General features: G+C 54.0%; 1 protein-coding gene across 1 annotated transcript; it reads left to right on the forward strand.

Moving 5' to 3' along the window:
* Positions 1–5,521: 5,521 nt before the first annotated feature.
* BIN3 (bridging integrator 3) lies at positions 5,522–26,227 on the forward strand (the record flags this gene model as incomplete). Its single annotated transcript, XM_080710858.1, has 8 exons — positions 5,522–5,563; positions 11,460–11,500; positions 11,811–11,872; positions 17,477–17,613; positions 18,175–18,215; positions 23,081–23,222; positions 23,374–23,508; positions 26,081–26,227. Exons 3-8 carry the CDS (start codon positions 11,845–11,847, stop codon positions 26,225–26,227), a joined length of 630 nt encoding a protein of 209 aa, XP_080566984.1. The 5' UTR covers positions 5,522–5,563; positions 11,460–11,500; positions 11,811–11,844.
* Positions 26,228–27,509: the final 1,282 nt, after the last annotated feature.

Here is a 27,509-nt window from a genome sequence, read left to right on the forward strand (position 1 = left end):
GCTTGTTGAATCTGTGAGCCCTATGGATAAGGCGGGCTTATACAGTGCACAGGTGAGTACCAGTTATAAGTTGTCAGGATAGAGGGCGCAGGACTTTCTCACTGTGACAAGTAAAACACTCACAGAAGAAAAGAGACTTGGTAGATTTGACTTCATACTAATCAAAGCCTTCTGAGTATTAACATGGACACATACAGAAGTGAACTGGGCCAGAAAACCAATACAGCGCCAAGGGGGCGGCAGAACGGAGACCGCTTCAACCCTCTAAAACATTAACACTCTTCATCTGTCTAGAACAGCTTGGCGCAAAGTATTCCAAAGTCTTGAGCATTTGTCCTGGGACCAGCAGTTCTTAGTCCAAGAATGTATCCCAAGTGACGAGTCTGTGGCGCACACACAGACTTGGCCATTGGATTTTGAGCTATTATAGTTTTTGCTTAGAATAAATAACAAACCCCATCTCAGAAAAAGAAACAATAATCAGGATGATGAAAACTATATCAGTGTATCAGAACACTCATACTGTTGCTTTAGTTTTAGAAAGTTACATAAACATTCATGTACACATATATACAAACACATGCAATCACAGTAAGAGTGTTACTACTTATTTTTCCTTGGGGCGGTGTGTTCTTTGTATTCCATGTATTCCAAGGGTTTAACATTGATCAGGTACTATTTTTGTAAAAATGAGGGGAAAAAAAACAAGGGGTTTTGATATGTGTGTGTGTGTGTGTGTGTGTGTGTGTGTGTGTGTGTAGCATTGGGGATTGAATCCAGGGACATTGTGCTTCTGAGCTACACCCCCAGCCCAATTTTATTTATTATTTAGAAATAGGGTCTCAGTAAGTTGCAGAGGACCTGGCTTAAGTTGCCAGGGCTGGCTTTGAACCTACGATCCTCCTATCTCAACCTCCCAAGTACTGGGATTACAACCTACCACGCCTGGTTTTTGTTAATTTTGAAAAATGAAAAATTCTAAAAGAAAAGACAGTAATGTTTCCCACCAACCAGAATTAACTGCTACTAACATTTGGCCTATTGGCCTCAGTTTATTTTCTTTCTCTGCAAATTTAAAAAATAACGTTAACACCACCCAAACATTAACCTTGGTCGTCTTTTGGATAGGATATTGTTATGGCTGGGTGTTTTTTCCCCTTCTTCCCCCATTCCCCTGTCCCCCTTTATATTTCTCATGAGCATGTTTTACTCTTTAAGGGGATAAACTATAAAAGAGGATATTGCCGGGTGTGGTGGCGCACGCTTGTAATCCCCGCGCTTGGGAGGCTGAGACAGGAGGATCGCACGGGTTCGAAGCCAGCCTCAGCTACTTAGTGAGGCTCTCAGCAACTTAGTGAGACCCTGTTTCCAAATAAAATATATTTTTTAAAAAGGGTCTGGGAGTATAGCCCGGAGGTAGAAAGCCTCTGGGTTCTACCCCCAGTACCACCATAAAAGAGGATAGATATTTATTTATTTATTTTGCAGTACTAGAGATTGAACCCAGGGGCATTCTACCTCTGAGCTACACCCCCAGTCCTACTCTTTATCTTTTATTTTGAAACAGGGCCTCACTAAGTAGCTGAGGCTGGCCCGAATCTTCCTCCCAAATGCTGGGATTGCAAGCAAATGGAATGCTGGGATTACAAACCTGTGTCTCGGAGCCCAGTTTGATAGGATATTTTTAAATGCCAGATAAGTCTTAGACACTCAGAAGAAGGTAAGCAAGGCTTTAGACTTGAAAGCAACATGGAGGAAGCCAAGAGAAGGGAAGGCGTTCCATTTGGATGGTGTTTCCCCAGACTCAGGAGGCTGAGGCAAGTTCAAGGCCATCTTGGGCAACTTAGTGAGACCTTATCTTAAACCCTAAAAGGGCTGGGGCTAGGGCTCAGTGGTAACACACCCATAGGTTTAATCCTCGATGCCCCCTCCTCCTTGGGAACAGAATTAAGGATTGTAGATTTGGAGGATTAACTTGACTGAATCAGGTAGTGGTATTGGGTGAAGGAGAAAGAAGACCAAAGGAAAGTGGGGACCGCATCGAGGTGGTATACTAGAGCCCATCTGAGTTCCTCCACTGTCCAGGCCTGGAGCCGGAAATGCAGGACCTGAGCCCAGAGCGCTTGTGAGTGAGGGTGTACTGAAACGCAGGAGTGTCAGAATTCAGCAGCATTGGCTTATAACCAAAGGACAGAATGCACACCCCTGGCTCCATACTGACAAAAGTGATTGCCCTAAATACTAAGTCAGCCGGGCTTAGGTAACGGCGGCTTTCTCCCAGAGCACTGTATGGAGAGGAGGGCAGGAAGCAACTTTACTGGGCAGAAGCCCTGCAAACACTGCCTCAGCCAGCCTGTGGCCAGGCCCATCCACGGGCAGCTCATGCTGAAGACGGTGTATGCTGGGAGGAGACGTGCTGGGCTCTGCGGCCTCCCCCAAGCCCACAGCCTAGAGTCGGGAGAAAACCATCAGGCCAGTATGGGGGGAGGGGGGGTGGGTAAAAAACGAGGAAATAAGCCCACAGCCAGGGGGCGCGAAGGGGACTTGAAAACTAAATAATGCAGCGCTGGGCAGCGTCCTGGCTCCGTAAGAGGACATTGAATAAAGTGTAGGCTTTAACATAGCAGTGTTGGTTCATTAATTGTGATGCGTGTGCCATACTAATATGTTAACAAAAAAGGAAACTGAGGGGGGATGTGGGAATTATACTTCACACTTTTTCTGTAAATCTGAAACTTTCCAAATAAAAGTTATATTGTCCTTAAAGGCATTCTAGCAGGTAGAGATATGGTTTTCAGCTGGTGAGTTGAAAAACAGAATAGCATGATAAAGTTTTATCTGATTGTCAGCAGCTGCAATGGAAACAGACCCAGTCCAATCTGCTTAGAACTGTGCCAAAGCCCAGTTCCACCCGGTTTGGTGTTTGTTTTCTTGTGGTTGGTATTGTTGATACTCAGAATTGAACCCAGGAGCATTCTACTTCTGAGTCACACTCCCCAGCCCTATTTTATTTCTTTATTTGAAATACGGTCTCAATAAATTGCCAGGGGCCTCACTAAGTTGCTGAGCCAGGTCTCAAACCTACACTTCTCCTGTCTTAGCCTCCTAAGTACTAGGATTACAGGGTGCTCTGACACACCTGCCTCATTTCTATTCTCTTAAGGAACCATGAGCTCCTTCTGATACCAAATACTTTTAAGAGTCGGGGCATTTTTTATCAAATATGCATAAGAAATTCTTGTGAAAAAAGTATTGAACTATGTGTGGCAGGAAGAAAACTGGGCCCAGAAGTCAGGGGCCTGGTCATGTATTCCTGATTTTGGGGGGAACCAGCACAGTGGCCCTGGGCTAGTCGTTGAATCTTACTTGGTCTGCTTTCCTTCCTACAAAATGAGAGGGTTGAACTGGGAAAAAAAAATTCTACGGTGACTGGCAGTTCTAAAAATACTGTGAGTCTAAATTAAGATTTAAGGAGAAGCTCTGGCATTACAAATAATGGAAACTAAGTTCAGACTGTCTTGGTTCCTGGTCTGCACACAGTACTAGACTAGGTAGACTCCTGGTGAAGACCACTCTGAGGGTGTGTGTGTGTGACTAGAGATTGAATCCCGGGGCATTCTACCTCCAAGCTATACCCCCAGTCCTTTTTATTATTATTACTATTTTTTTTAATAGGGTCTTGCTAGGCTGCTGGGAGTCACTGCTTGCTGGCCTGTCCTTGAACCTGCAATCTTCCTCTCTCAGCCTCTCAAGTGTTTGAACTACAAGCATGCACCACCACGCCCAGCTTACTCTGAGGATTCTTTAGGATTTCCATCCCACTCCCCACATTTTTGGAATGAGATTCTGTTGACAAGCGTGGAAGGAGCCATCTGTTGCAACTCCTTTGTTTCACAGTTGTAAAAACAGGGATCTATAGATTGGGATTTGTTCAAATCCTAAAACCAGTGAGGCAGAGACCAGGCTCTGCTGGTTCCTGGTCAGCGCTTTCTGTGTGCAGCTCGCTTTCTACCTAGTGCAATCAGGCTTCCTGCAGTGCTACCAGGACCTCTCTTGCACGTCTCAGAGTCCTGGAGGGCAGCTGTCCACCAGCCAGCCGCTCTGATTCCTTGACTGTGAAGCAGGTAACCGGGGGCTGAGGAAGGGCTCCCCTTGAGCCTTTCTCTGGGGTCCTGAGAAAAGGAAATAGCAATTTCATTTTTTCTTCCCTTTCCAGTTCCTTAGCCTACCTTTCCCTCTTGGTAATTATATAGCCCAAGATGATTTGTTTACAGAAGCCACGTGAGTCAACCAGCCCCCCAAGGGTTAACACTCCCAAATTATGGGGCTGGGTTAACAATAAACAGGATGTCCTCCAGAAATTAAATTTAAACCTCTGTGACTCAGGCCGGCTCCTCCCCTCCCCCAGCTCCATGTCTGGGGTTATTATCGGTAGTTAATTATACCGTTGGGTTTAGCAACAGTGTTGGTCAGTTTGGGCCAAATGGAAGCGGGCCCAGGTTGAAGGGGTGTGAAGGGAGGGTGGGCAGTGAGGTGTGGACAGGAGAGCTGAGAGGAGAGTGGAGAGGGGCTGGCCCTGGCCTCTTCCCTGGGCTGCCTGGGTTCCCTCGCTGCCTCCTGGGCAGAGGGGCTCGCTACTCTGAGGCCCTGTGTGGCTTCCTAGCCTGGCCACAGTTCTCTTTTCAGTCTCATGGAATCACAGACTTTTCAGTGTGTGGAGGGAACTTCTAACGGATCTGGTTTACTCCGCTTGTTTACAGAGTAGAAAAGTAAGTCCCCAGCACAGCCCGCACAGGGGAGGTGGAGGCCGGGCTGGTGCCCCACTCCCAAGACCCAGACCTGCGACCTTTCTGTGTTAGGATGGCTTCTCCAGGTTGACATGGGGATTGGGCACAGAGATTCTCAGCGAGTTCAAGGAAGACTCAGCTGGGCGGTAGATCTCCAAATTGGCAGCGTTTAGATTTTGTCAGTTTTCTCAGGGAAATAAACAAGCCCAGCCAGTCACTAATGCTCCTGTAATTGTCAGCTCTCTCCTGCCTCCCAGGAAGCCCTACAGACCCAGTTTGTCACCCTATTTAGAAGCAGAGGAGACGATGGCTGATTGTTGTGGGTTCTTAAAAGGCTGGTCTCTGAGGACCAGCACCGCCGTGTGTCTCTCACTTCTCCCTTTGCAGCTCTGCAGGACACAGGCTTCAGTGATTGTGTCTGTGCGGTCTCCCTTTCTTGCCCTCACTTTTCAGTGTATTTAAGTGACAGAACATTCATAGCCAAGAAGCTCTGGGGCAGGAGGTGGTGCCCCGCAGCCTGGGGCGCAGGGGACAGGTCTATGGAGGATCCGTTTCCTAGGGCCAAACCCGGTGCTGCTGGTCCTCTGCCCCCAGGGCTTACAGTACAAGAGTCCAGCACAAGCCCCTTCACTCCTCAGCCTCCTGGGCCAGAAGGGCCCGTGCTCCACCCACTCTGTGAGCCACGTCCTTCTCCACTTCTCACAGCATCCCTTTTTCTCTCTTTCAGGATTCCTTTCAAGATTGGGCAGCCCAAGAAACAGATTGTTCCCAAAACAGTGAGTACCCCATTCTTCCACTCAGAGGCAGTCTGTCTCACCTGGGCTCTACTTAGGACCAGAACTGTCGCGCAGCACACCCGGGGGCTGGGAGGACAGCAGCCTGCTTCTTCTTCCAGTCTAGACCCTCATAGATTGGGACTTGCAGGAGCCTCCTTTCCTAGAACGTTTTGGGTGTTCTCCCCATCCCTGGGCAGGTGTGGAGAAAGGTCCTGCACCTGAGCCGTTCTTTTTCTAAAGGGCTTCTGGGACGTAGAGCCCCTCCCACAGACATGGCCTAGGCCTTATGTCCAGCCACCTCAGCTGCACAGGAGACCAGGAGCTTCTCCAAGTGGCCCAGGTTCCATTGTCTGCACTGCCAAGTGTGTCTTCTCCCACAATCCACCTCTCAGGGACAGGGGATGACTGACTCCTACCCTTTCTGAGCCCACAGAATTTATCTCTATTTTATTACCAGAGTGGGAGAGGAAGAGTTGGAGAACCTAGAAGGTATAGCTGGAAACCACTGTACATTTAGCTCACCTCCTGGACTTTTTATGCTGAGAAAACAAGGTGTATAGTATAGTATAGTATAGTATAGTATAGTATGTATAGTATAGTTAGTATAGTATAGTAAGTATAGTATAGTTAGTATAGTTAGTATAGTATAGTTAGTATAGTATAGTTGGCATAGTATAGTTAGCATAGTATAGTTAGTATAGTATAGTATAGTTAGCATAGTATAGTATAGTTAGTATGGTATAGTATAGTAGCGGCTTTCTAAGGTTTGAGACCTCCCCACACGCACACTATAGTCCTCTTTCCCTTGCTTTGCTGTCTCCAGCCGTGAAGATCTCTGAGGCTGGGAATCCTCGGGCAAAGCAGCCTCTTCGGCCCTTCACCCACTCCACATCGGAGCGTGGCTCTTGGTGTTAACATGACTGGCCATAACTAGAGCTTCATGATGGCTTCAGAAAGACCAGCACTTTGCACCTGGTCCCAGCCCTCGACTCCCTGGCAGTCCTCCCTGTCTTCTGTTCTCTGTCCTGACTCGGCCCTGGGGACCACAGGAAAGATGCCGTGTCAGTTTGGCAGGAAGTTCAGCACGATCTGACCCATGGCTCCATCTTTGGGAAGCCCAAAGTGAGGTCACATGGAAGGAAGTGGGCCCGAGTCAGAGGAGCCCCCGCTTCATGGAAAGGCCAACAGACTCCGCGTTGCCTCCCCAGCAGGGCTGGCCATCTGCGGAGGCACTCAGCTGAAGCCCAGGGGAGCCGGGCGTGCACATGCCGGGCTCCTGCCAGCTCCAGGAAATGGGAAGGTGTGGCTTGGAGCCTCTAGAGTTTAATCCATGGCAGATCCTAAAAGGAAGTGGTTTTGAGAAGGATCTTCTATTCCCATCACTCGCTACCCAAAACAAAGAGACAAGCAAAAAAATAAAATAAAATAAAATAAAAATAAAACCTCTCCCAGAACCCCAGTCTTCAAGGACTTTTGTTCTACACCCAAAAAATACTTAGGCCAGAATATAGCTTCCAGCTCGTTAGTCAGCATTGGTAGATATAAGGCTTTGGGGTCCACACGAGGCTGCCCTCTTCCCTTCCCTGTGTCCATCCCACTGAAGTGGAGTGTAGCCCTCTTAGGTCATGGTATCAGCTCCCCCATGTAGACCAGTTAGCGGGGAGAGGTAAGAGGCCAGGTTAGGGAGGCTTGCAGCCACTCCTCCAGTCCTGTGCTGCCACGCTCTCTCTGACCTTGGGTATGTCCTGTGGCCTCTCCTACCTGAGCTGAGGATGGCAATCGCACTTCTGAGGATGTTGTGTGAGTCTCACACAAGGTAATTCACTTGACACTCAGCTCACGGCTGGCCGTGGCAAGCCCTCCATGCTGTCCCTCACTCCAGGAAGCCAGCTGACTTGAATGCCTTCCTCCATGAGCTGCCAAGGACTCAGCCTGTCCCAGCAGCTCCATTCTCCAGCGCAGTGAAGTCAGGGGCTGGGCCTTTGATCTCTCTCTCAAGGAATCAAAGCTGAGTTACAGCCTGGAGTGGAAGTATTGGCTTGCTGGGCCTGTTCTCCACTCCCCAGGGCGCCGAAGTATGTGTAGCAAGACCCTGCATCCTCAGAGCCGCATCTCCCCACCCCTGCGGCCCCCAGAACAGGCCTGGGCCGTACAGTTGTCTCAGCATCTCTGGCAGCTGCCCCGGACGGCGGTGACGCACTCTGGTGTTCTTGCCCGGCGCTCTCAGGGAGGGGAGCAGATGTGGCCGCCCGGGTTATTGGGAGTCATGGCACCCCTGTCATGGGAAGAAATGCTTATGTTATTTATCTTCAGGGAGTTTCAAGAAGCATTTGGCTCAAGGCACCTAACCGTCAGCCACAAAGAAAGCATTGTATCTTTGCTCTGTCTCTCCTGCGCCCAGGTTATTAAGGCACATTCCACCATTGTCAAGGCTTTGGCTGGAAAGACATGTCCTCTGCAGGGGCTGACCATTGGCACGGAGACGGAAGAACAAAAGCTCCCCATCTCCCAGTCCTGGCCTTCGGCTTAGTCCCCACTGGCACCCCAGGCCCCATAAATTGGCTGGGGCATCTTGATGGAGAAAAGCCACGCCGCCTCACCTAACCCGGGAGGGTGGAGGAGCTCTTTGAAGCTTTGCTTTCCATGACCACATGAAACAAGTCTTACAAAGGAAAGCACGCGCTAAGATTCCTAGCTAGGTAGGTGCCCCCCGAAGTCAGGCAAGAATGAGTGGCCATTTTAAGCCTCTCTAGTTGACAGAGATTTTACTTGCCAGCTGGAGCGACCTCTTGATCCTTAATCCTCCTCCATCGTAGTCTTGTTGGCCGTATTGAGGAGGTGGCTGTCCACCCAGAGCGTCCCTGAGGAGGGGCTCCCAGAGTGTTCCCTCCACCTCAGCTCTGATGTGATTGGTGCACCTTAGCCCTGGCGTCGGAGCCTGGGGCCGGCCTCCTGTTTCACTTCACCACAAATTTAAGTTTGGGGGAGACTTGCCCTGTTCTTTCATTTAACAAATTCCACGTGCCTGCTGGATACCAGAGCCTAGCCTAAGAGCTGCGGCGGGAGCAACAAATAGTACAGCCCCTCGCCTGCACCCTCAGCCCCAGAGGCAGGCAGCAGCTGAGGGCAGTCGTCTGGGCTGGGTTCTCTGCACTCACCTGGTCAGCCCGCCGCAGCCTGATCCCCTGGTGGTCTGTGCACGTGTGTTTACACTTGTGTTGTTGACCGGACTCCAGTTGCCTTTTGGTAAAGCATTCAAAGGTGTTCAGATTGCTTCTGCGTGGCTCTTTCCCTCCCTCAGAAGGCATATTCCTCGGACTGGTACTCCAGTGTGGCCCTCTCTTCCCTTAGCCTTTATCTCAGGGCTGTAAGTCTGGTGCCATCCCCAGTGGGTCTTTCCCCCGCAGAGAGACCTGGACCCAGTGAGCTATAGAAACAACTGCACCTGGCGAGAGGCAAGGGGGAGTAAATGTCCAGGCTGGTCGTAGGCTGTCAGGGGGCCTCAGTGGCATCAAGCAGAGGGATCGGTGCCCACCCAAACACACCTCAGCTTCTTATTACCCAGGACGATCCCACCTAGTTGGAAACCTCCAGTCCCTCTCTCTGCAAGTCCAAGCAGTCCCCAGCCGGGAGACCAGGTGTTCTCTCACATCCCACGCGCATTAGCACGCTCAGGGCATTGCAAAAGAGGGGACCCGGAGCCAAAGGTGGCAGCACAGGGCCTGGCAGGCGCTCTGCCCTTTACCAGAGAGCAAGTGCCTACTCTGTGCTCTGGATCCCGAAAAGCTGCACTCTGGCCAAGAGTGCTTGGTTTTCATTTTGTCCCTTTTTATATGCTTTTATTGGTACATTCTATTATCAGTCCTAGTCATTTTCACATACTTTTATTGGCACGTTGCCATGCGCATCAGTACAGACAGGCAGGCGCGCACACGGTGTGTCTCCCTCTGCACCGGCCTCCCCGTCCACGTCAGTGAGATGGGTGACACCTCCACACGTGGACAGACGTTGGTTGAGCAGTTCCCTTCCGCAGTCCTTTTCCTCCCTGCGTCCCTCCCCAGCCACCTTCCCGCATCCTGCTCGGCTCCTGGTTTATCTGAAGTCCCTTTGTTTCCTGCTTTCACTCTAGCGTTCACATTGGAGAGAAAACACACAGCCCTTGACTTTCTGAGACTGGTTGACCTCAGCATAGTATTTTCTAGATGTGTTCTTTTTCCTGTAAATGACGTAATTGTGTTCTTTATAATTGTGTTCCTCTTTCTGGCTGAGTAAAATTCCATTATGTGTTTTTATACCACACTTCCTCTTTCCGTTCACCTGTTGCTGGATACTTACATTGATTCCATCATTTGGCTGTAGTGACCTGTGCTGCTTCGCCCTTTGGAGGTAACTGCCTTTAATATGTGGGAGCCCCGGCACAGTCACACCTGGCGCGGGGCTCACCTGGCAGCCATTGCCTGTGTTCTTGGGGCTCTATCGCCCCCTTTCTGCAGAAGGCTCAGCAGCCCAGTCCCTGTGACCCGGCTGCCGAGTGCCTCCCATTGCCCAGCAGCGAGCGGGAGGTGAGCACGCACCTCACGTCCAGTAAGCATCCTGGCTGGGCTGGGCGCTCAGTACCCACTGCCGCTGGAAGCCTCTAAACAGGCTACTGAAGCTGACATTGCCATCTCCGTTTCTCCCTCCCTTCCTCTCTTCCTTCCTTTTCTCTTTTTTCTTTTTATTTTTTGTAGTACTAGGGTTGAATCCAGGGCATTCTACCTCCAAGCTACACCCTGAACCCTATTTTATTTTATTTATTTATTTTTATTTTTATTTCATGTGTGTGTGTGTGTGTGTGTGTGTGTGTGTGTGTGTGTGTGTGTTACTAGAATTAAACCCAGTGGCATTCTATCTCTGAGCTATCCTCCCATTCCTATTTTATTTTTTATTTTGAAACAGGACCTCACCAAGTTGTGGAGGGTCTCACAAAGTTGTTGAGGCTAGCTCTGATCCTCCTGTCTCAGCCTCACAAGCACTGGGATTACAAGCATGCACCACCACACCCAGCATTTATTTTTGAAACGGGGTCTCACTAAGTTGTAGAAGATTTCACTAAGCAGCTAAGGCAGGCTGTGAACCTGCGACCCTCTATCTCAGCCTCCCAAGTGCTGGGTTTACAAGCGTGCACCTGGCTGCCATCTCCATTTCTTTGTAAGCCACCTAAAATTTACATGGGGAATGGCTAACTGACATAACCCTTTTCACCAGCAAAGCAAGTGAAGCTCAGAAACAGGAGGAAATATTTGCAAAGCTCCACAGTAGAATAATTGTTGACCTGACCTGCTTCTGCCCTGCTGGAGAAAGGGCTAAACCAGCATCCAGGTGCAGGCTTGGAAGGGCCCGGTGAAGCCCCTTCCCTCCTAAAGAGACCTGTCCCATGCATGGTCCTTCTGCCCAGGCCCAGTGGCAGTGCTTAGGACCCATGAGGACAGAGGCAGAGGGACGGCGACACGCAAGCCTGTCCTCAACTCCAGACCCACCTCCTGCCCTGTGCTCTCCTGCCCCCTGGGGTGGGTCTCAGTCACACCCAGAGCACCTTGGCTGCCACCAGAGTCGGGGTGAGGAGAGGGTGCCCAGCCCGGCGCCTCGCTCCCTGTGGTGGCAGAGCAGAGGCACAATCTGCTGCAACTTGCCCGCTTGGCCCCTCTGGGAGAGGAGCCTTCTCCCGAAATCAAACACTTCATTAATTTGGGAACACAGGGATACTGTGCGTTGATGATCTGCTGGAGCCTGTATGAACTGGACGGTGCTGTTTCTGCAGATGGGGCGGGGGGGCGTGGAGAGTTTCAGGAGGCTGGGAGGGTTTTTCCATTGTGTTGTCCTTTCTCCATTGATTGAGTTATCTCTTTCCTTACAGGTGGAGAGAGACTTTGAAAGAGAGTATGGAAAACTCCAGCAGTGAGTGTCCCAGAAGGATGGGGGTGGGGACTACCTCCTGCCAGGTCTCCCTCCTCCTCCTCTGTGCCCAGGCAGTGGGCCATTTACCTGCTCCATTAAGCTCCTGGAAGCAGGACAGTTCAGGACACCAGGCTGCCAGTAGCCCCCCAGCAGAGGGATGTAGGGGGTCATTAACCAGTGGCCTTTGGGTGCTTGGCCTGCAGAGCCTGCAGCCTGTGCAATGCGTCCCCACAGAGCCCCCTCCCCGGTGGGCATTCCAGCGCGCTGGGGTGGAGGGATGCTGGGCACCCAGGCCTACCTCTCCTTGCAGGCTGGAAGAGCAGACCAAGAAGCTGCAGAAGGACATGAAGAAGAGCACGGACGCTGACCTGGGTAGGTGCCCGCACTGCCCTGCCAGGCCTGGCCGGGTTGCACGAGCGGCCACTCAGCAGGCCGCTGCTCATGCCTCAGATCTCCACTTCCTACTCTACTTGGCAGTGGTGCATCCAAGGCCGCCCTGGGGTTCCAGTTGGGAGAGCACCTTGGTCCATAGAAGCTTCTAGTTCCAGGGGCCTCCCTTGCCTCAGCTGGGCCTTTAGTTCAGGCCGGCCAGAGAAAAGGCCGCCTGTCCCTTCTCAGACACCAGTCCCTGGCTTCCCAGTGGCAATGGGAACTGAAATTGTGCATTCAAGCAGGAGTTTGGGTTAAAGTCTAGGGCCAGAAATACATCAGGATAATTTTGTCAACGCAGAGGGCACTGTAAGGTCTGTGGCGAGGGGACCAGCAGGTGCCAGGAAACAGCCAGGGCCTCGGGAGACTTCTTGGCTGAAGAGGTCTCATTTGAAATGAGGAGGAACTGGGCCTAGGAGCTCAGGGAAAAAGGGCAGCTCTGAAGTCCAGGAGCATCGCGAGGCCATGTCTGCAGGCCGAGTGCCGGGGAAGCGGCGAGCAGCCAGAGCACCAAGGAGCCGTTCCGTTGCAGTCCCCACACCAGAACACGCAGCTCTGGACCAGCATCAGGCACTAACCTGACACTGCCCACTAAGCTGGCTGCCCCTCAGTTTCCTTATCTGGGAAATATGGGTGCTGCTGGCCCAGCCCGGCTGTGACGACCAGTCAGCTGGTCACTGAGAGTCACTAAGAGCAGCATCTGTGTGTGGTTACCTCCCGGTAGGGCCAGCACCCGCGTGCCCAGCAGCACTGGCAATCGCAGCACACTCCCCGGCCAGGTGGGCTTCAGTGACTCCTCCAGGATCTAGCAAGGGGTGTCTGCGTATTACTTCAGGACAGGACCCGAGAGACTTGGGTTGACCAGGGCTCCCCGCCTTCTTGCACTTAGCAGATGCTGATTGCGGACCGGCTTGTGCCAGGCACGCATCTCCAAGCTAGGGATTCACTGGCAAAAGACAGGAGAGATCAGTAGACATGTTACAAGTCCGAGAAGAGCAAGTGCTCAGGAGAAAAATCGGGATGGAGAGTGGTGGGGTGCTGCTTGGTATGGGGTGCTCGTGGGAGGCCTCCCTGAGGAGGTGCCCCTTGCATGCAGCCCGAGGGGCCGAGGGATTAGTCTGCAGGTATATGCAGGGAAACGGTGCCTCCAACACAGGCAGCAAGTGCAGAGGCTGAGGCTCGTGGGAGGCCTTAGTGGCGGAGAGGCTCTGTCTTCAGCGTGTTCGGCCACACCGCCCTCCTCGTGCTGCTTGGCGCCGGGAAGCGCTTGAGCAGTTTCCATAGAGGCCTAGCCTGGCCTCTAAACTTGACACTGCCCGGGTGTGAGATGTCCATTCTCTAAGGAGCACACGGTCTAGTTCAGTTCTTCTCCCAAGGTACAAAAACCCCTCTCACCTGCCCTCTGTCCCCGTGGGATTGGCATTGCTAGCTCCGCAAGTGCAGGCTGGTTGGGGGCGGCATCACAGTCTCCAGAGGCCACCCAGAAGGCACAGGGCAGCAGGCAGCTGAGGGTGGCATTGGAGAGCCCCCCTGGTCCTTTTTGGTAGGCAGTAAAAAGATAGGTCTCGAACGGGGGCAGCAATTTGGATTTTCTCGTTTTTGCCCAGATGTTAAGACACAGCCAGCTACTTATATAAACACACAGCTTTCCTGCAAAGGGCACTTTGAAAAGCTGATCAGAGGGAAATGCGCCTTCCCTACCGCTGCCACAGCCCAGCAGAGCTGCCCTCCCGTGCAGAGGGCCAGCCCCCGTGGTCTGGTCTCCAGAGCCTTGTGCCTGTGCTGATCCCAAGGAGACAGTCAGGTCTTAACATGGCGCGCGCCTCACTCCTGGCCGCTCACATCGGCAGCTAGGTACGTCCCAAGCCAGCCGTCGGGCGAGGATCTCCGCCTTGTGTGTCTCGCTCTGCATTACCAGCATGGCATCTGTCTGTTGCTCGCACTGCCTTCCAGCAGGGGACATGTATGGCCCGCTGCTTCCCCCGCCTCCTCCTCAGACAGCTGCCCTGTCAGAGCAGGAAGGAGTGAAGGCTTCTTGTTTTCCTGCTGAGTCCCTCTGGAACCAAGCAGAACTTGAGGCATCCATGAGGAGACCGTGGCTAAGGGAAGCTTAGTTTTCTAACAGACTCAGGGTTGGATGGGTGGCTGCTGGAACCTGGATCGCTGGCCCCAGAATGCAGAGCGGGCAGAGAAAGGTCTCCTGAAGCGTGCTTGCAGCATATGGCAGGGCCTCATAGCTGCTCTGGGGTCTTGCCTTTTGGTGGCAGCAGGATCGCTAGTGGCTCATGACCGCACAGGACCCTGGCCCACCCCCAGCTAGCTATTCATCCTGTCTGGGTGAGGCCTGGAATAGGTCCCCAGTGTCTTCCCAGGTGACTCTGGTGCTACCAGACCAGGGACAGAGCCATTGACCCTGATGGTTGAGGGAAACTGAGTTAATCCTGTGCTGACCACAGAATTTCCCGAGCTCCCCAGACAGGTTCTGAAGTCCCTAGTCATTGTTCTAAAAAAGGTAATCTCTTTCTTTCAGAAAAAGTATTTGCCTTTCAGAGTGATCAGTCTCTGAGGGGTCTTTGACTCCTACATGCCAGAGGCTGTACCAGGACTGTGGGACCCGAGGGACTGTAAGACCCTTCCTCTCTTTAAGGTCCAGAGCCCACCAGCCTCTGGGGCTATGTAGGACTGGCCATGCCATGGCCAGTCCCCACAGAGGCAGAAAGGAATGAGCTGGGCCAGGGGACCAGGGCCTTTGGGACATGCGAGTGGTGTGACTCCAGACCCAGTTCTGCCCGGGGCGGATGACCTGAGAGATGCATTGTATTGATTTCTTGTGATTCCAACAAACCCTAAGGCCTAAAGGTGTGTGCACCCTAGGAAGGAAAGGGATATGTGGGATGAAAGCCCCCCAACTTGTAGAATTTTTTTCCCTCAAGTATGAAAAATATATATGTAGTAGAAGATGTTTTCCAGAAAAATTCCAGCTCTCTCCAGGTTTTTATCTTTTAATTATGCCATATGTGATCATTTCATAATCAAATCAATTTATGCATAATGTTTGTTCCTAAACCTACAAAGTCACTTCACAGATTTTAAAGGGTGTTTCTCCTTCGTTGGTTCAACATTTCTGGAAAGTTTACGTTTCCAGCCTTCTCCCACATTTGGCCCTTTTTCTGGGTGACTGAAGCCCTCTCCCAGACCACAGGGGAGCCCAAACCACCAGGATGAGCCAGCTCGCCACTCAGGGCCGCTTTGCTGGCTTGTGAAGGGGCCTGGGTGAGTCGGGACGTCTCTCCCCCAGGGCTTTGGTTTCTCCTGACCCGGGGGAGAGGCAGGCCTTTCCTGGGAAGCAGGGCTACTCAGGATTACCCTTTTCTCACAGAATAGAAAGGTCAGTCACATCTCTGATCAGCTTAGAGGTGGGCCTTACTTCACAGATCCTCTAACACTTTTTCACATTTAACATCTCTAAAATCAAAAGGCCTATAACTGTGTGTGTGTGTGTGTGTGTGTGTGTGTGTGTGTGTGTGTGTGTGTGTTTGAGGATGGAACCCAGGGGCATTTTACCTGAGTGACACCTCTAGCCCTAATTTTTTATTCTATTATTATTTATTTATTTATTTATTTATTTATTTATTTATTTATTTTGGTGGTACTGGGGTTCCTGGAAGCCCTTCTACCTCCGGGCTACACTCCCAGACCTATTTTATTTTTTTTTTACTTAGAAACAGGGTCTCCTAAGCCAGCGCGCGTGGCTGGCTTTGAACCTGCGTGATCCTCCTGTCTCTGCCTCCCAAGTGCGGGGAGTACAAGCGTGCGCCACCACACCCAGCTATTCTTAATTTTGAAACAGGGTTTCACTTAGGTGCAAGGGGCCTTGCTAAGTAGCTGAGGCTGTCCACAAACTACTATCCTCCGGTCTCTTCCTCCTGAATGCTGGGATTACAAGTGTGTACCACCATGTCCAGCTAAAGGCCTGTAACATTTTATAAGTGTGTCCTGATTTGATTGGCAGCAGTTTTTTCTTTCTTTCTTTCTTAGTGGCTTATCCAGTAACTGTGTGTCTTACAATTGATAATGTCTTGGGCTGGGGATATAGCTCAATGATAGAGTGCTTGTCCAGCATGCACAAGGCCCTGAGTTTAGTCTCCAGCACCACAAAACAATTGATAGCAACTTCAATTTAGTGACTTACAAATAGTAAAGAAAAAAAAGAACATAGCAAGATGTGTGTTTTCCTCTGATACTCAGGCCGGGCACAGGCACACTGAAACTGAAGGACCAAGTCCCTCTCCAGTCCCTCTCCTGCCCCTTTAGAATTTTGTTTGCAAATAATAGAGATCTGAAAACAAATACAGGGCCACGAACCTCAGCTCTCTACAGGTCTCCCTCCTGCCTCTGCGTTTCCTCATAACTTCTAAGCTCCCAAATAGCCCACAAAACCTAAAATACTTACCCTTTGGCCCTTGACATTGAAGTATATAAACTCTCCTGGTGTAAATTGGAACACTGTTACTTATAAGCGAGGCCTAGACCAAGCCGCACAGCCACACCACCTGCAGAGGTTTTAAAATGTCTATTCTTGGGTTCCCAGTTTACTAGTTTAGAATCTTTGGAGCCAGAGATATGTATTTTATAGCTTCTCACCTAGGTGATCCTAGTGTAACCCAGAGTCTAGACAATGAAGTCATTATGGCAGGTATGGTAGTACATACCTGTAATCCCAGTACTTGAGAGGCTGAGACAGGAGGATCACAGGGTTGAGGACAGCTTCAGCAAGTAGACTTTTGGCAGCCTAGGAAGACCCTGTTTCAAAAACAGAAAAGGGGCTGAAGATATGGCTTGGAAGTAAAATGCACCTGGGTTCAATCCCTAGTACTACACACACACACAAAAAAAAAAAAAAAAAAAAAAGCTGGGCCTGGGGACATATGCTTGTAATCCCAGTACTTGGGAGACTAAGACAGGAAGATTGCAGGTGCGTGGCCAGCCTCAGCTACTTAGAAACTCCACAACTTAGTGAGACCCTGTTTCAAAATAAAGAATAAAAAATCAGGCTGGGGTTGTAGTTCAGAGGTAGAATGCCTCTGGGTTCAATTCCCAGCACCACAAAAAAAAAAAAGAAAAGAAAAGAAAAAGAAAATCATTTCAACCCTTAAAGCCTCACAGAAGAATTCCTTGGTACAGTGTTAGATGGTCAGAAATGAAGATTAAGCATTAAAGATAGCTGGGTGCTGCCTGTAATCCCAGCATCTGAGGAGGCTTAGGCAGGAAGATCCCAAGTTCAAGGCCAGCCTGGGTAACTTAAACCAAGATCCTCTCTCAAAGGCAGAGGATATCGCTCAGTGGAAGAGTGATCCTAGGTTCAGTCGCCAGTACCACACCACGCACACACCCCACACACTAAGGATCAGTGCCGTGTTGCTCTGTGGTACTTTGTAGCTTTGATAGCCATGCAGAGAAAGAGGTCTGGGGTTGCGAGTGGGAGGACGGGCACTGGAGACCTTGAGCCTGCCCAGCACGGGTTCACCATGCTCTGACTTCTTACAGCCATGTCAAAGTCTGCCATGAAGATATCCCTGGACTTGCTCTCCAATCCCCTCTGTGAGCAAGACCAAGACTTTCTGAACATGGTGACAGCCCTGGACACGGCCATGAAGCGGATGGATGCCTTCAACCAGGAAAAGGTGGGCAGGTCTTGGTGCCTGGCGGCCAAACGCATCCTCCTGTCCCCTCTGAGCCTGTGTCTGGGTGGGGTGCCACATGCTGCTCAGCTGGGCCACGTCTTCTCCTTGGCCCCTCTGCGGCTGGTGTGCCCAAGCCCACACCCACCCCTTCCCAGACTGCGCTGCGCTGCGTCCTCTTGTTGTGGCCCCTGTGAGGCCTTGTGGGCCTGTGTGGCCGCCCTGCTCACCCAAGCCCTCTTGAACTGCCCACCTCGCCTTCTGCACCGAGCAAGACTGTCGTAAGCCTTGGCCACAGCACCGACAGGGTGAGCCTGACCTGGCCTTGGCCTCCCACTGCAAGTTAGGGGTGCCATCTTGCCCGTCCCTCCCGGTTCCCATCCTGCCCTTGCTCTTGGGGCCCTTGCAGGTCTGTCTGCTGAGCAGTGGGAGCCTCCCTTCAGGAGGAGCTTGACTCCCCAGTTTTGATGCCACTGACCAACTTCCTGGTTTTGGTGTCACTGGGCTCTTAGGAGAAGCCCAACTCCCCGGTTTTGATGCCACTGGGCTCTTTTCTTTTGACAGGTGAACCAGATCCAGAAGACTGTGATTGAGCCCTTGAAAAAGTGAGTGATATTGTCAGGGACAGGGGCCTCAGGACCCTTACGGGAAAGGCAAGTCAGTTGACCACTAGGGGGCCAGGCAGCCTGTCCGCAGCTCCCACAGGGAGGGATGGGATGCCCCACTGGTGGGGCTGCAGCCACACGCCATCATGTCTGCCTCTCAGCGTCAAGGCACTTGGCAGTTTCAGAGCGCTGGGCCCCCAGGAGCCCAGACCTGCTGGAGGGGCAGACCTGCTGGCCCCCGTGGCGCCAGCCACTGCTCCGGTGGTCGCTGGGCCCTTCCCCCTTGCTCCTGGCTGGGACCCGAGGGGCTGGGGCTGGCTGAATTCAGCTAGCCGAGATCTTGGCCAGCCCTCAGCGGACATGAGCAAGGCCTTTCATCTCAGCCGGCTCGGGAGTGCAGCTGCCGGCAGCACTGGGCTCTGGAAGCGCGGGGGCGGCCGCACACGGGGAAGGGCGCAGCAGCCGGGTCCTGCCTGGGAAGGTCCCCTCGCTGTGACCTATGAGGGCCAGGAATTCTGCAAGACTCAGCTTTGGTCTGGCAGGCTCTGGTCAGTGATCAGACAGGCCTCTTCCCTGAGTCCCTGGGGTGCGGGAGCTGAAGCCTTGAAGCTCCCGCACCCTTCCTCTCCCCTGGCCTCTCCCACTCGGCTCTGACCTAGAAAGGCTCGCGCACCACCCCGGCAGCTGCACTTTATTACCTCTTCTGCGGTGGTCCCTGGCAGTCGCCTTGCCAGGCCCTGGGTAATGAGGCTCAGCTTAATTATCATTAGGCCTGGATCGGAGCCCAGAGGGAGATGAAGAGCGCAGTTTTTGATCCTCAGCCCCTAGTGCTGGGGGTTGTTGAGCTGTCCTGCCCTGTTCAGGTCCAAGGGGTGGGGTTAGGAAAAAGCCCTCCTAACCTCACAAGCGCTTAGAACTAGGCAGGGCCTGTGACGGGAGCCTGGGAGGCCGAGTCTGGTGCAGCCAGGGATTTCTCCTGCCCCTACCCTGCCTCCCCAATCTCTCCAGAGTGGGCTCTACCCCTGCCTCCGTGTTGTGGGGCCACAGGAAAGCTGGTGCAGGACCTGTCCACAGCTTGTGCTTTTCAGGCCCAGTCTCCAGGATGGAGGTTCAGAGCTGGGAGGAGGGAATACAGGCAGAACAGACCCTGCCAGAGGACTCCGGTGTGCCAGGGCTGCAGAGGTCCCGGAGGTAGCCACTGGCACCCAGGGCTGGCAGAACCAGGCTCAGCACCAGCTCAGAGAGCTGGGGGGTTGAGAGTCTCGGCTTGATTTCACAACCAACAAGGCGGCCTTGAAATCGGATCCCTGGCTTCTGCCACCAAGTGGAGAGAAACCCAGCTGCTTCCTACCAGCTCCCAGCCCACCACCTGCCAGGAAGGTGGGGGCGTGGCCGAGGGGGCGGCCACCATCTCCGCAGCAGATCCGCTGACCCCTGAGTGAGCCCTTGGGCCTGCCTGGCTGCCCTGGCTGGCTTCTCCCCGTCCTGTGCCAACATGCCATCTCCCCTGACCACGAAAACCACCACTGCCTGTCGCCTCCTCCCCACTTTCTTCCCTGTGCCAGGAGAGAGCTCCCAGGGACCCCAGCACCGGAAACAGGAAACTACAGCTTTCCTGTCCTCTGATGGAGATCATGGCCACATGGCCACCCTGCCGCCCCCAGCCTCCCCCCAGGGGGCTCGGCCTCTAATCCCCCAGTCCCAGGCCTGTTCACATGTCGGACGAACGGGGATGCTTTCAATTTCCCTTTCCTGGTGGGTGGAAGATCCCGGCTGTGTGGGCACAACTGAGGAATGGCAGGCATTCCCCACCCGGCAGGCTGCTCCCAGCCCACCTCCCAGCCGGCCTCTCTCGCCCTGCTCCCCTCACCCCACATGGAGCCTCTCCGGGGAGCCAGCATGGTGCTGAGCCTTGGGTTGAGCTTCGGTGAGGGCCTGGTGTGGGCCCAGCCCGTCCTCCACACTTCCAGGATAAACATGAATTAGAGCTTAGGGGAGAGTGGTAGGCCCGGGTGTGCTCACGACCACGCGCGTGGTGCCATGCAGTGCAGAAGGTGTGCCAGCCCCATCGCTCAGCTGTGTCCTCTAGAAAGCTGGACCGACCCGGTGGGGCAGAGCCAGTGTCGGGCGCAGGATAGCGGGTCTGGCTGAGCTTGGCGTGTACAGGGAGGTGCGATCTGGGTCCCCACTGGTCTGGGGACGGTCTCCCATCGCACCACTGATTGTAGAGAGACAGGGACTGTGTGGAGGGGTCTCACGTCTTGACCTTGTTTTTTTGACACAAGACAGTAAAGGTGCAGGCTTTGTCCCTTGGTGGCCGCAGGGTTTAAGACAAGTTCTTGTGGGGAACGCCTGGTTTCCCCGAGGTCAGTGCCGCTCACAGAGGCAGAGCCGCAGGAGCAGCTCCCGCTGCAGAGGGCGGCGGCCTGGCTCTCAGAGGCTGGCAAGGAGGAGCCTGTGCTCCTTGGAAGCAGCCCATAGACAGCCAGTGTGAGGCCACCTGTCCCCGGGTCACACCGGCCCACACCCAGCCCTGCGCTCCCCTGCCCAGCCTTGCCCAGCCTTGCCTTCGCCGGCTGCTGGGTCCCTCCGCTTAGCCTTTCTGCTGCATGACTCTGCCCCTGAGCTGGCAGCCGTGGAGAGAGACTGGGACAAGGAGCCAAGGCGTGAGTGCCATGGAGGCCCCAGGCCCAAGGTGCTGGCCCCGCCGCACACACCTGGTGCTTCATTCCTTGCGACACCCCTTCCCAAGGACGGGAGCTCCAAGTGGTGGGTCCATGGACAGGGCAAGAGCGCTCCACCTGCTGCCTCTGTCTGTCTCGCTCCCGTGTCCCACTCCTACAGCCCCCCAGCGCCTCCCAGGCACCCAGGCCACCCAAGTAGCCGGCTGCTTCTGACAAGATGCTCAGACAGCTGCTAGGCCCTTGTCCCCCGGGTGGAGGGAGAAGGCAGCGTGGTAACTTCTCAGGCCCGAGCACGCCTGCTCCTTAGAGCTGCACACTGCTCAGCTGCCCAGGAAGGGAGGGAGGCTCCCAGCAGCTGAAACTCCTTGCACAGCTGCCCTGGGCGACGAGACAAGCTTGTCTGCTGGCATCACTACTTCCGCTTCCCTCTGTGGGACACCAGGTGTCCTGGTGGCATCTGGTCCCCAACTCCAGTTTGCAGGGCACAGAGCAGGCCAGCATTTTCTGCCTGATAAGTCATTTAATCAAATATTGGTTTGCTTGCTGTAGTGTGGGCATACAGCTAGGGTTTAGAGAAATTGTGGTAGTCTTACTCCTTCTTTATTGTTTTCAGCTAGGTGGTGAGCCCATCATGGACACTCCTAAGTGTTAGAGGAATTGGTTTTAGGGTTGCCTTTTGAGGATAAAATATTTTATTTTACTATAACCTATTCACTGGGTCTCTAGCTTAATTGAGGATGTCAATTTAATGCTTGCCCAAGTTTATATTCTCTCTTCCCTGGCAAAAGTATCCAGTATTCTTACCTGACGTGTACTCTTGCTTTGCTGAGGCTTTTAAATACCATATTCATGGACACTTTCCATTCAGAGGCAAGGTGGAGAGCTCATTCTTTGTGTGCTGTCTCGGCTCTTGTACATTGGGAAGGCTGGCCTTGGCCACTGACTCACTGGCTGGGGTCCCAGTGAGAAAAGCCCAGCCCCTGCCTTCCTCGTGCCTGGGCCTCTGATCCTCTTTGGGTTTCTCTTCTCACTCACTCTTCTAGTCCCAGGTCACCAGTTCTGCCTCTCCAGAATTGTTGGGCCCCTCAGTTGCATGTCCCGGTCTGGACAAGCTCACAGGGCTCCCAGCTGGCATGGCTCATGCCTCCAGCCATCCACCAGGCCCTCCAGCACAGGGAGGTCATCTGCTGCACCTCGGGCTTGGCATTTGAGGAAGCCGTCCCGTGTTCTCTGCGCTTCTAGAAAGCCTGCTTGCAGGGCTGCCTCGTCTCCAGCCCTACCGGGCCCCTTCATCGTTACAGATAGCACTAGTTGCACTGAGAATGCTGCCTCTCTCTCCCCCGAGTGGTTCCCACCGTGGTCCATCCTGGTCGTGGGGCCTGAGGTCCCTGTGTTGTTTTCCTGGAACTCCTGGTTTGTTGGCCTGCCCTTCATGCAGGAGCACAGTGTCTCTGCTTTCCCTTCTGGGCTCTGCACCTGGGAGGAGTGGAGTCCAGTCTCAGTGCTGTGGCCTGCCTAGGCACTGTGTAGCAGCCAGGGGGAGTGAGGGCAGGGAGTGTGGACAGCTCACGTTCTCTTCTGGACCATCTCACCTGCCTGTGGCTCTAGGCAAGTCATGGGTGTCGTCTCCTGGCCTCAGTTCTCCCAGTTTTTTCTTTTATTTTTGTGGTACGGGTTCCTGGAATCCCTTCTACCTCTGGGCTACACTCCCAGACACCTGTTTTTTATATTTTTATTTGTCAACAGGGTCTCTTATGCCAGCATGGCTGGCTTCGAACCTGTGCAATCCTCCTGTCTCCGCCTCCCAAGCGTGGGGATTACAAGTGTGCGCCACCACCCCCGACTCCCAGTTTTTAAGATGAAGGTATCAGTTGACTTCCAAGAAGTGTGCTGCCCTCTAATGTAGCGTCTGGGGTGCGGTGAGGCTTGGCACATGTGGGAACGGGGGTAGTTCAAGTGGCCACCCCATCGTGGCGCACCGTTTGGTGCCAAAGCCTGGAGGGGCATCGCTCACATGATGCTGCTAGTGGCCTGAGCTCCGGGGCTTGTCTCGCTCCGGTGAAATCCGTAGACCTGGAGCAGGGGGCTGGCACTTAGACACTCCATGTGTGCTTCTGAATGACTGAGGGCGGCCAGGCTGCCCCAGAACGGGCCCGTGTCCACTCAGACTGTGCCCCACAGGTTCGGCAGTGTCTTCCCAAGCCTCAACATGGCGGTGAAACGGCGGGAGCAGGCCTTACAGGACTACAGGAGACTGCAGGCCAAGGTGGAAAAGTACGAAGAGAAGGAGAAGACGGGGCCGGTGCTGGCCAAGCTCCACCAGGTGCCCAGGAAGAAGGGGATGGGCGAGGCACACGGCAGGGGAGAGGGGCGGGGTGAACCGAGGCCTCCGCAGCAAGTGCCCCCTTCACCTGGGGCCAGCGGACCGCCCCACCCGCACCCCTGCCCCGCGACACCAGCATCTGCTTCCCCAGGCCCGAGAAGAGCTGCGACCCGTGCGGGATGACTTCGAGGCCAAGAACAAGCAGCTGCTGGATGAGATGCCTCGCTTCTACGGCAGCCGCCTTGACTACTTCCAGCCCAGCTTTGAGTCCCTGATCCGAGCGCAGGTGAGACTGCTGCACACACGCCACCTGGTGGCCAGCTGCTCTTCCCCTGGGAGCTAGTCATGGCTTGTACACTCTGTCCACCCTGTCCCCCACACCAGGAGACCTAGCCATTCTTTACACAGACAGCCGCTCCCTCCCCACCCCAGGCACTGCGCAAATTCATTCAGTAAGAGGATCCAGGGCTCTGGGCTCGTAGCACGTTGCTCTTGGGTTAATCCCAGCCTTGACAAAGATGGACGAGGCCCCTTTTTGTCTTACCAGTCTTCCCCGACTCCTCCCTCCTCACATTTACTACGAGCACAGCCTTCTGCCACTGCTTTGGCTGTGCAGGCTCTTTGCCTGAATACTCTAAGAGGAAGAGGGTTCCACAGGCTTCTTTTTGGAGATCCAGAATCTCCTTTTAGCAGACCGTGGTGGGGCGGGAGTCTTTTTGTTTGTTTTGTTTTTGTGGTACTGGGGATGGAACCCAGGAGCATTCTACCTCTAAGCAATACCCCCAGCCCTATTTTTTATTTTTTTATTTGGAAACAGGGTCTCACTGAGTTGCATAGGGCCTCACTAAGTAGCTGAGGCTATCTGCGAACCGTGATCCTCCTGTCTCAGCCTCCCAAATGTCGAGATTACAAGCGTGGGCCACCGTGCCCGGCTTAGGAGTGGGAGTCTTGACTTTGAACTTCACACGGAGGTGTCCCTGAGTCCCAGGGAGGACCATGCTCGGTCTGCTCTGCCCCCTAGTGGAAGGGCGGGTGGGGCGCAGGCTGGCCTGGGGATGCTTCCCAGCTGTGCAGTTGGGCCAGGCTGCCGGAGGAGCCCGCTGGCCAGAGTTGTGTTTCCTGCAGAGTGGGGTGGTACCTAGCTCCGCCCTCCCCTCCCTATTGTCTGCAAGCCTTTAGGGCTGTTCTCTCCGCCAGCAAGATTGGAAGTGTTGGGGTGCCAGAGCCAGGAGCAAGGCTCCCCTCAAACATCAGCCTCAGGATTCCAGAACCCTTTCCACCTTCCACCACCAGGTCACCAAGTAGGCTTCTTGTCCGCTCCCCCCATCCTGTCCACTTCTGATCTTGGGTATCTGGTGCCCTCCAGTGGGCATCATCATTCCTTATAGACTCCAGTCACGGGTACCCCAGAAAGGTCTCTCACCTTCTCTTCTGCATCTTTGGAGAACCCCAAAGCCATGGGGTCCAGTGCTTGGCATCAGAAAGGCAGAGTGTGATTTATGCTGCAGCTAGGGCTTGCCAGTGACCCAAGCCGTTGGTCTCCTACTGTCTCTCGGAGGCAGTGAGACAGAGCCACCAGCCGGAGGAAGAAGGGTTCCTCCCACACTTGCCCCGGAGGTGAAGGCTTCCTTCCCGAAGCTGCACCCTTTACCAAGAGGAATGGCTGCAGAAGGAAGCCACTGCCTTCCCTGCCCTTTGTCTCGCCATCCACACTTGGGCGACTAGTGCCTAAGTACTGCCTGTCCTCCACCCTCCTGTGGCTCCAAGAGGTGTCCAGGCCAAAGCCGCATTTGTGGGCTAGGGGTGCCCTGCAGCCAAGCAGCGGGGTCGCCACGCTGTTTACTGCCTCCTCCTTGCCCGGCTGCCAGTGCCATTAGTCACTAGAGAAGTGAGCATCCCGGTGACTCAGCAGGCAGCGCAGCATGACAAGGGGTTGGGCCCACCCCTGCCCTCTCCCCAGTCAGTACCCCCAGTCTCAGCTCCTGCTTTGACAACAGCAGGCCGGGTCATCCTGGTTTGGCCTCTGCTGGTCAGGACCCCGCTCTACCATCCAGAGAGACTCCCCAGCACCAGCTTGGCCCAACTTCTGGGTAGAAACCCTACCCTCCTGCAAGGAGCTGGTGTCAGAAGAGCACGCGGCATCCTGTGAGCACACGCTTTATTGGTCAAAGGTAGAAACTGAGGCAGAAACAGCTCCTGCACTCCTGTGGCGAGCCCCCTTGTCCTCAGCCACCTGGGGATGCTCACGGGTCCCCCTCCTCCGCCTGCCCCGCCCCATCCTGTGTCCTCTCCTGCGCCTTGCCAGCGCTGACCTTGGAGCCGTTCCCCTGGCATAGCGTAGGCCAGGCCCAGTGGGCGGGTGGGGGGGTGAAGGCATCACCTCCCACACCTGGACTTCTAGAACCGGTTCTCAGTGCTTTGGGAGCCCCCACCTGCCATGTTCTTTGTCCCATGGATAAAACCCCTGGGCTCCTCTCCTGGCTTAGAAAATAGTGAGGCCTGAGGCATGGGGCCTGCCACTTTTCAGTTTGTCCTCCCTGGGCCTGGCTTTGGCTGTGTTGGCATTCCTGCCCACACCAGTGCCTGGAGGAGGAACCAGGGGCTCAAAGGGCAGCCCCTCCACCCCCGCCTCCCCCAGGTCTTGGCTGGAGCTTTCTCTGCAGTGACATGCTAGAGGACCTAGGGCTGAGCCCTAACTGCACCACCAGGTGGTTCAGGGATGGGGTAAGGGCAGGGGAGGCGATGAAGAAGCAACAGGAATGGCCCGGCAGCCCAAGGGCCCTGACACCTGTGCCCCTGGGCCTGGCAGTGCTGCACTTGGGTACCCAGCTCTGGTTGACAGCTTCTCCCTCCTGCAGGTTGTCTACTATTCCGAAATGCACAAGATCTTTGGAGACTTGACCCAGCAGCTTGAACAGCCAGGCCACTCGGACGAGCAGCGGGAGCGGGAGAATGAGGCCAAGCTGAGCGAGCTCCGAGCCCTCTCCATTGTGGCTGACGACTGAGCCTGGGCCTTGGAAGACCCCGAGACACGAAGGGCAGACTCCGTGTTGGCCCTTGCAGGCTGTGGGCTCATGCTCCCCACTGGCTGCCAGGGTGGGGACAGAGGTGGCCCTTGCTCTACCTCACTGACCCTTTGGCCTGAGCGTCTGTTCCCTCGAGCCTGGCACCAGGAGCCCCAGATAGGCCGCTGTCTCCCTACCCACAGCCCTAGACACAGGTAAGCAGCGTAAAAAAGGCCTGGGGGCTCTTTCACTTCCAAAACCGTCCAGTCCAGCAAGCTTCAGCCCTTGGGCGGGCCTGCTGTCTCCAGTGGAGTTGAGGCCCTGCTCGCCTGGCGGGGACTGCAGCACCTCCAGAAGACCCATCCTGGGGAGTGCCAGCCCGCCCCTCGTTGCTTTTCTGGATGAGGTGTAGACACTGTCCTGGGAAATGGAAGGCTGTGGTCCTTGAGCCTCAGCAGCCCCTCGTTCCAGCTTGGTAAAGGCTGAACAAGCCCTAGGTCTTTTGTGTTCCCTAGGTAAGCCTCGGTGTACCTGTCCAACCACTCAGAATGTCACACATCAGTCCACAGGCTTCAAAGCAAGACCAGTGGGTTATGTCTCACCTGGATATTGGAGTTTTATTTTTTCAAGTAATATTTTTTCCAATAAAATATCGACCTAATATTGTGCTGTAACTCAAAGAACCCCCGCAGCTTCCCCCAGGTCCTGCCAGCTCAGCAGAGGGCCTTCATTCCGTTCCAGCAGGCAGCGACCCAGGGTGCAAAGGCCCACGCTGCCCTGCCTGCTCACCTTCGGGGAGAACCGTCGGGGCCAGCAGACTCTGGGCTGGGGCCAGGAGGGCACTATGCAGCCCGGAAGAGGCGCAGAGTCAGGACTACAAGGATACACTTGGTTTGTTTTTGACTTTGGTTTATTTAAAAAACAAAAAGCCAAAATAAAACAAAACAACTTTATATACAAAGTCAAACTGAAACCACGGATTATGGAAAGAGGCGAGAATTATGGGTAACGGGGAAAGGCTGGGCCAGAGCCAATACCACATTCTGAACACAGGAGCCGGGGAAGGAGGTGCTGGTTTCTTCTGGCAAGTCTGGGGTGGCTGGAACAGTGTTCTCTTGGCAGCCTCGGCCCAGCGCTGAGAGCTTTCTGGCATAGGCTCCATTTCCACCACGGCCACCAGAGCCCCCAGGTATCAGTGCCCGGGACCTACAGGATTTGTGCCACCCAGAGGAAGGGGCTTCTTAGCCCCCGCCAGACTCCTCATCTGTCCCTTCAGTTTATT

This window comes from Muscardinus avellanarius (genome assembly GCF_963383645.1).
Source record: "Muscardinus avellanarius genome assembly, chromosome: 14".
Lineage (NCBI taxonomy): Eukaryota > Metazoa > Chordata > Mammalia > Rodentia > Gliridae > Muscardinus > Muscardinus avellanarius.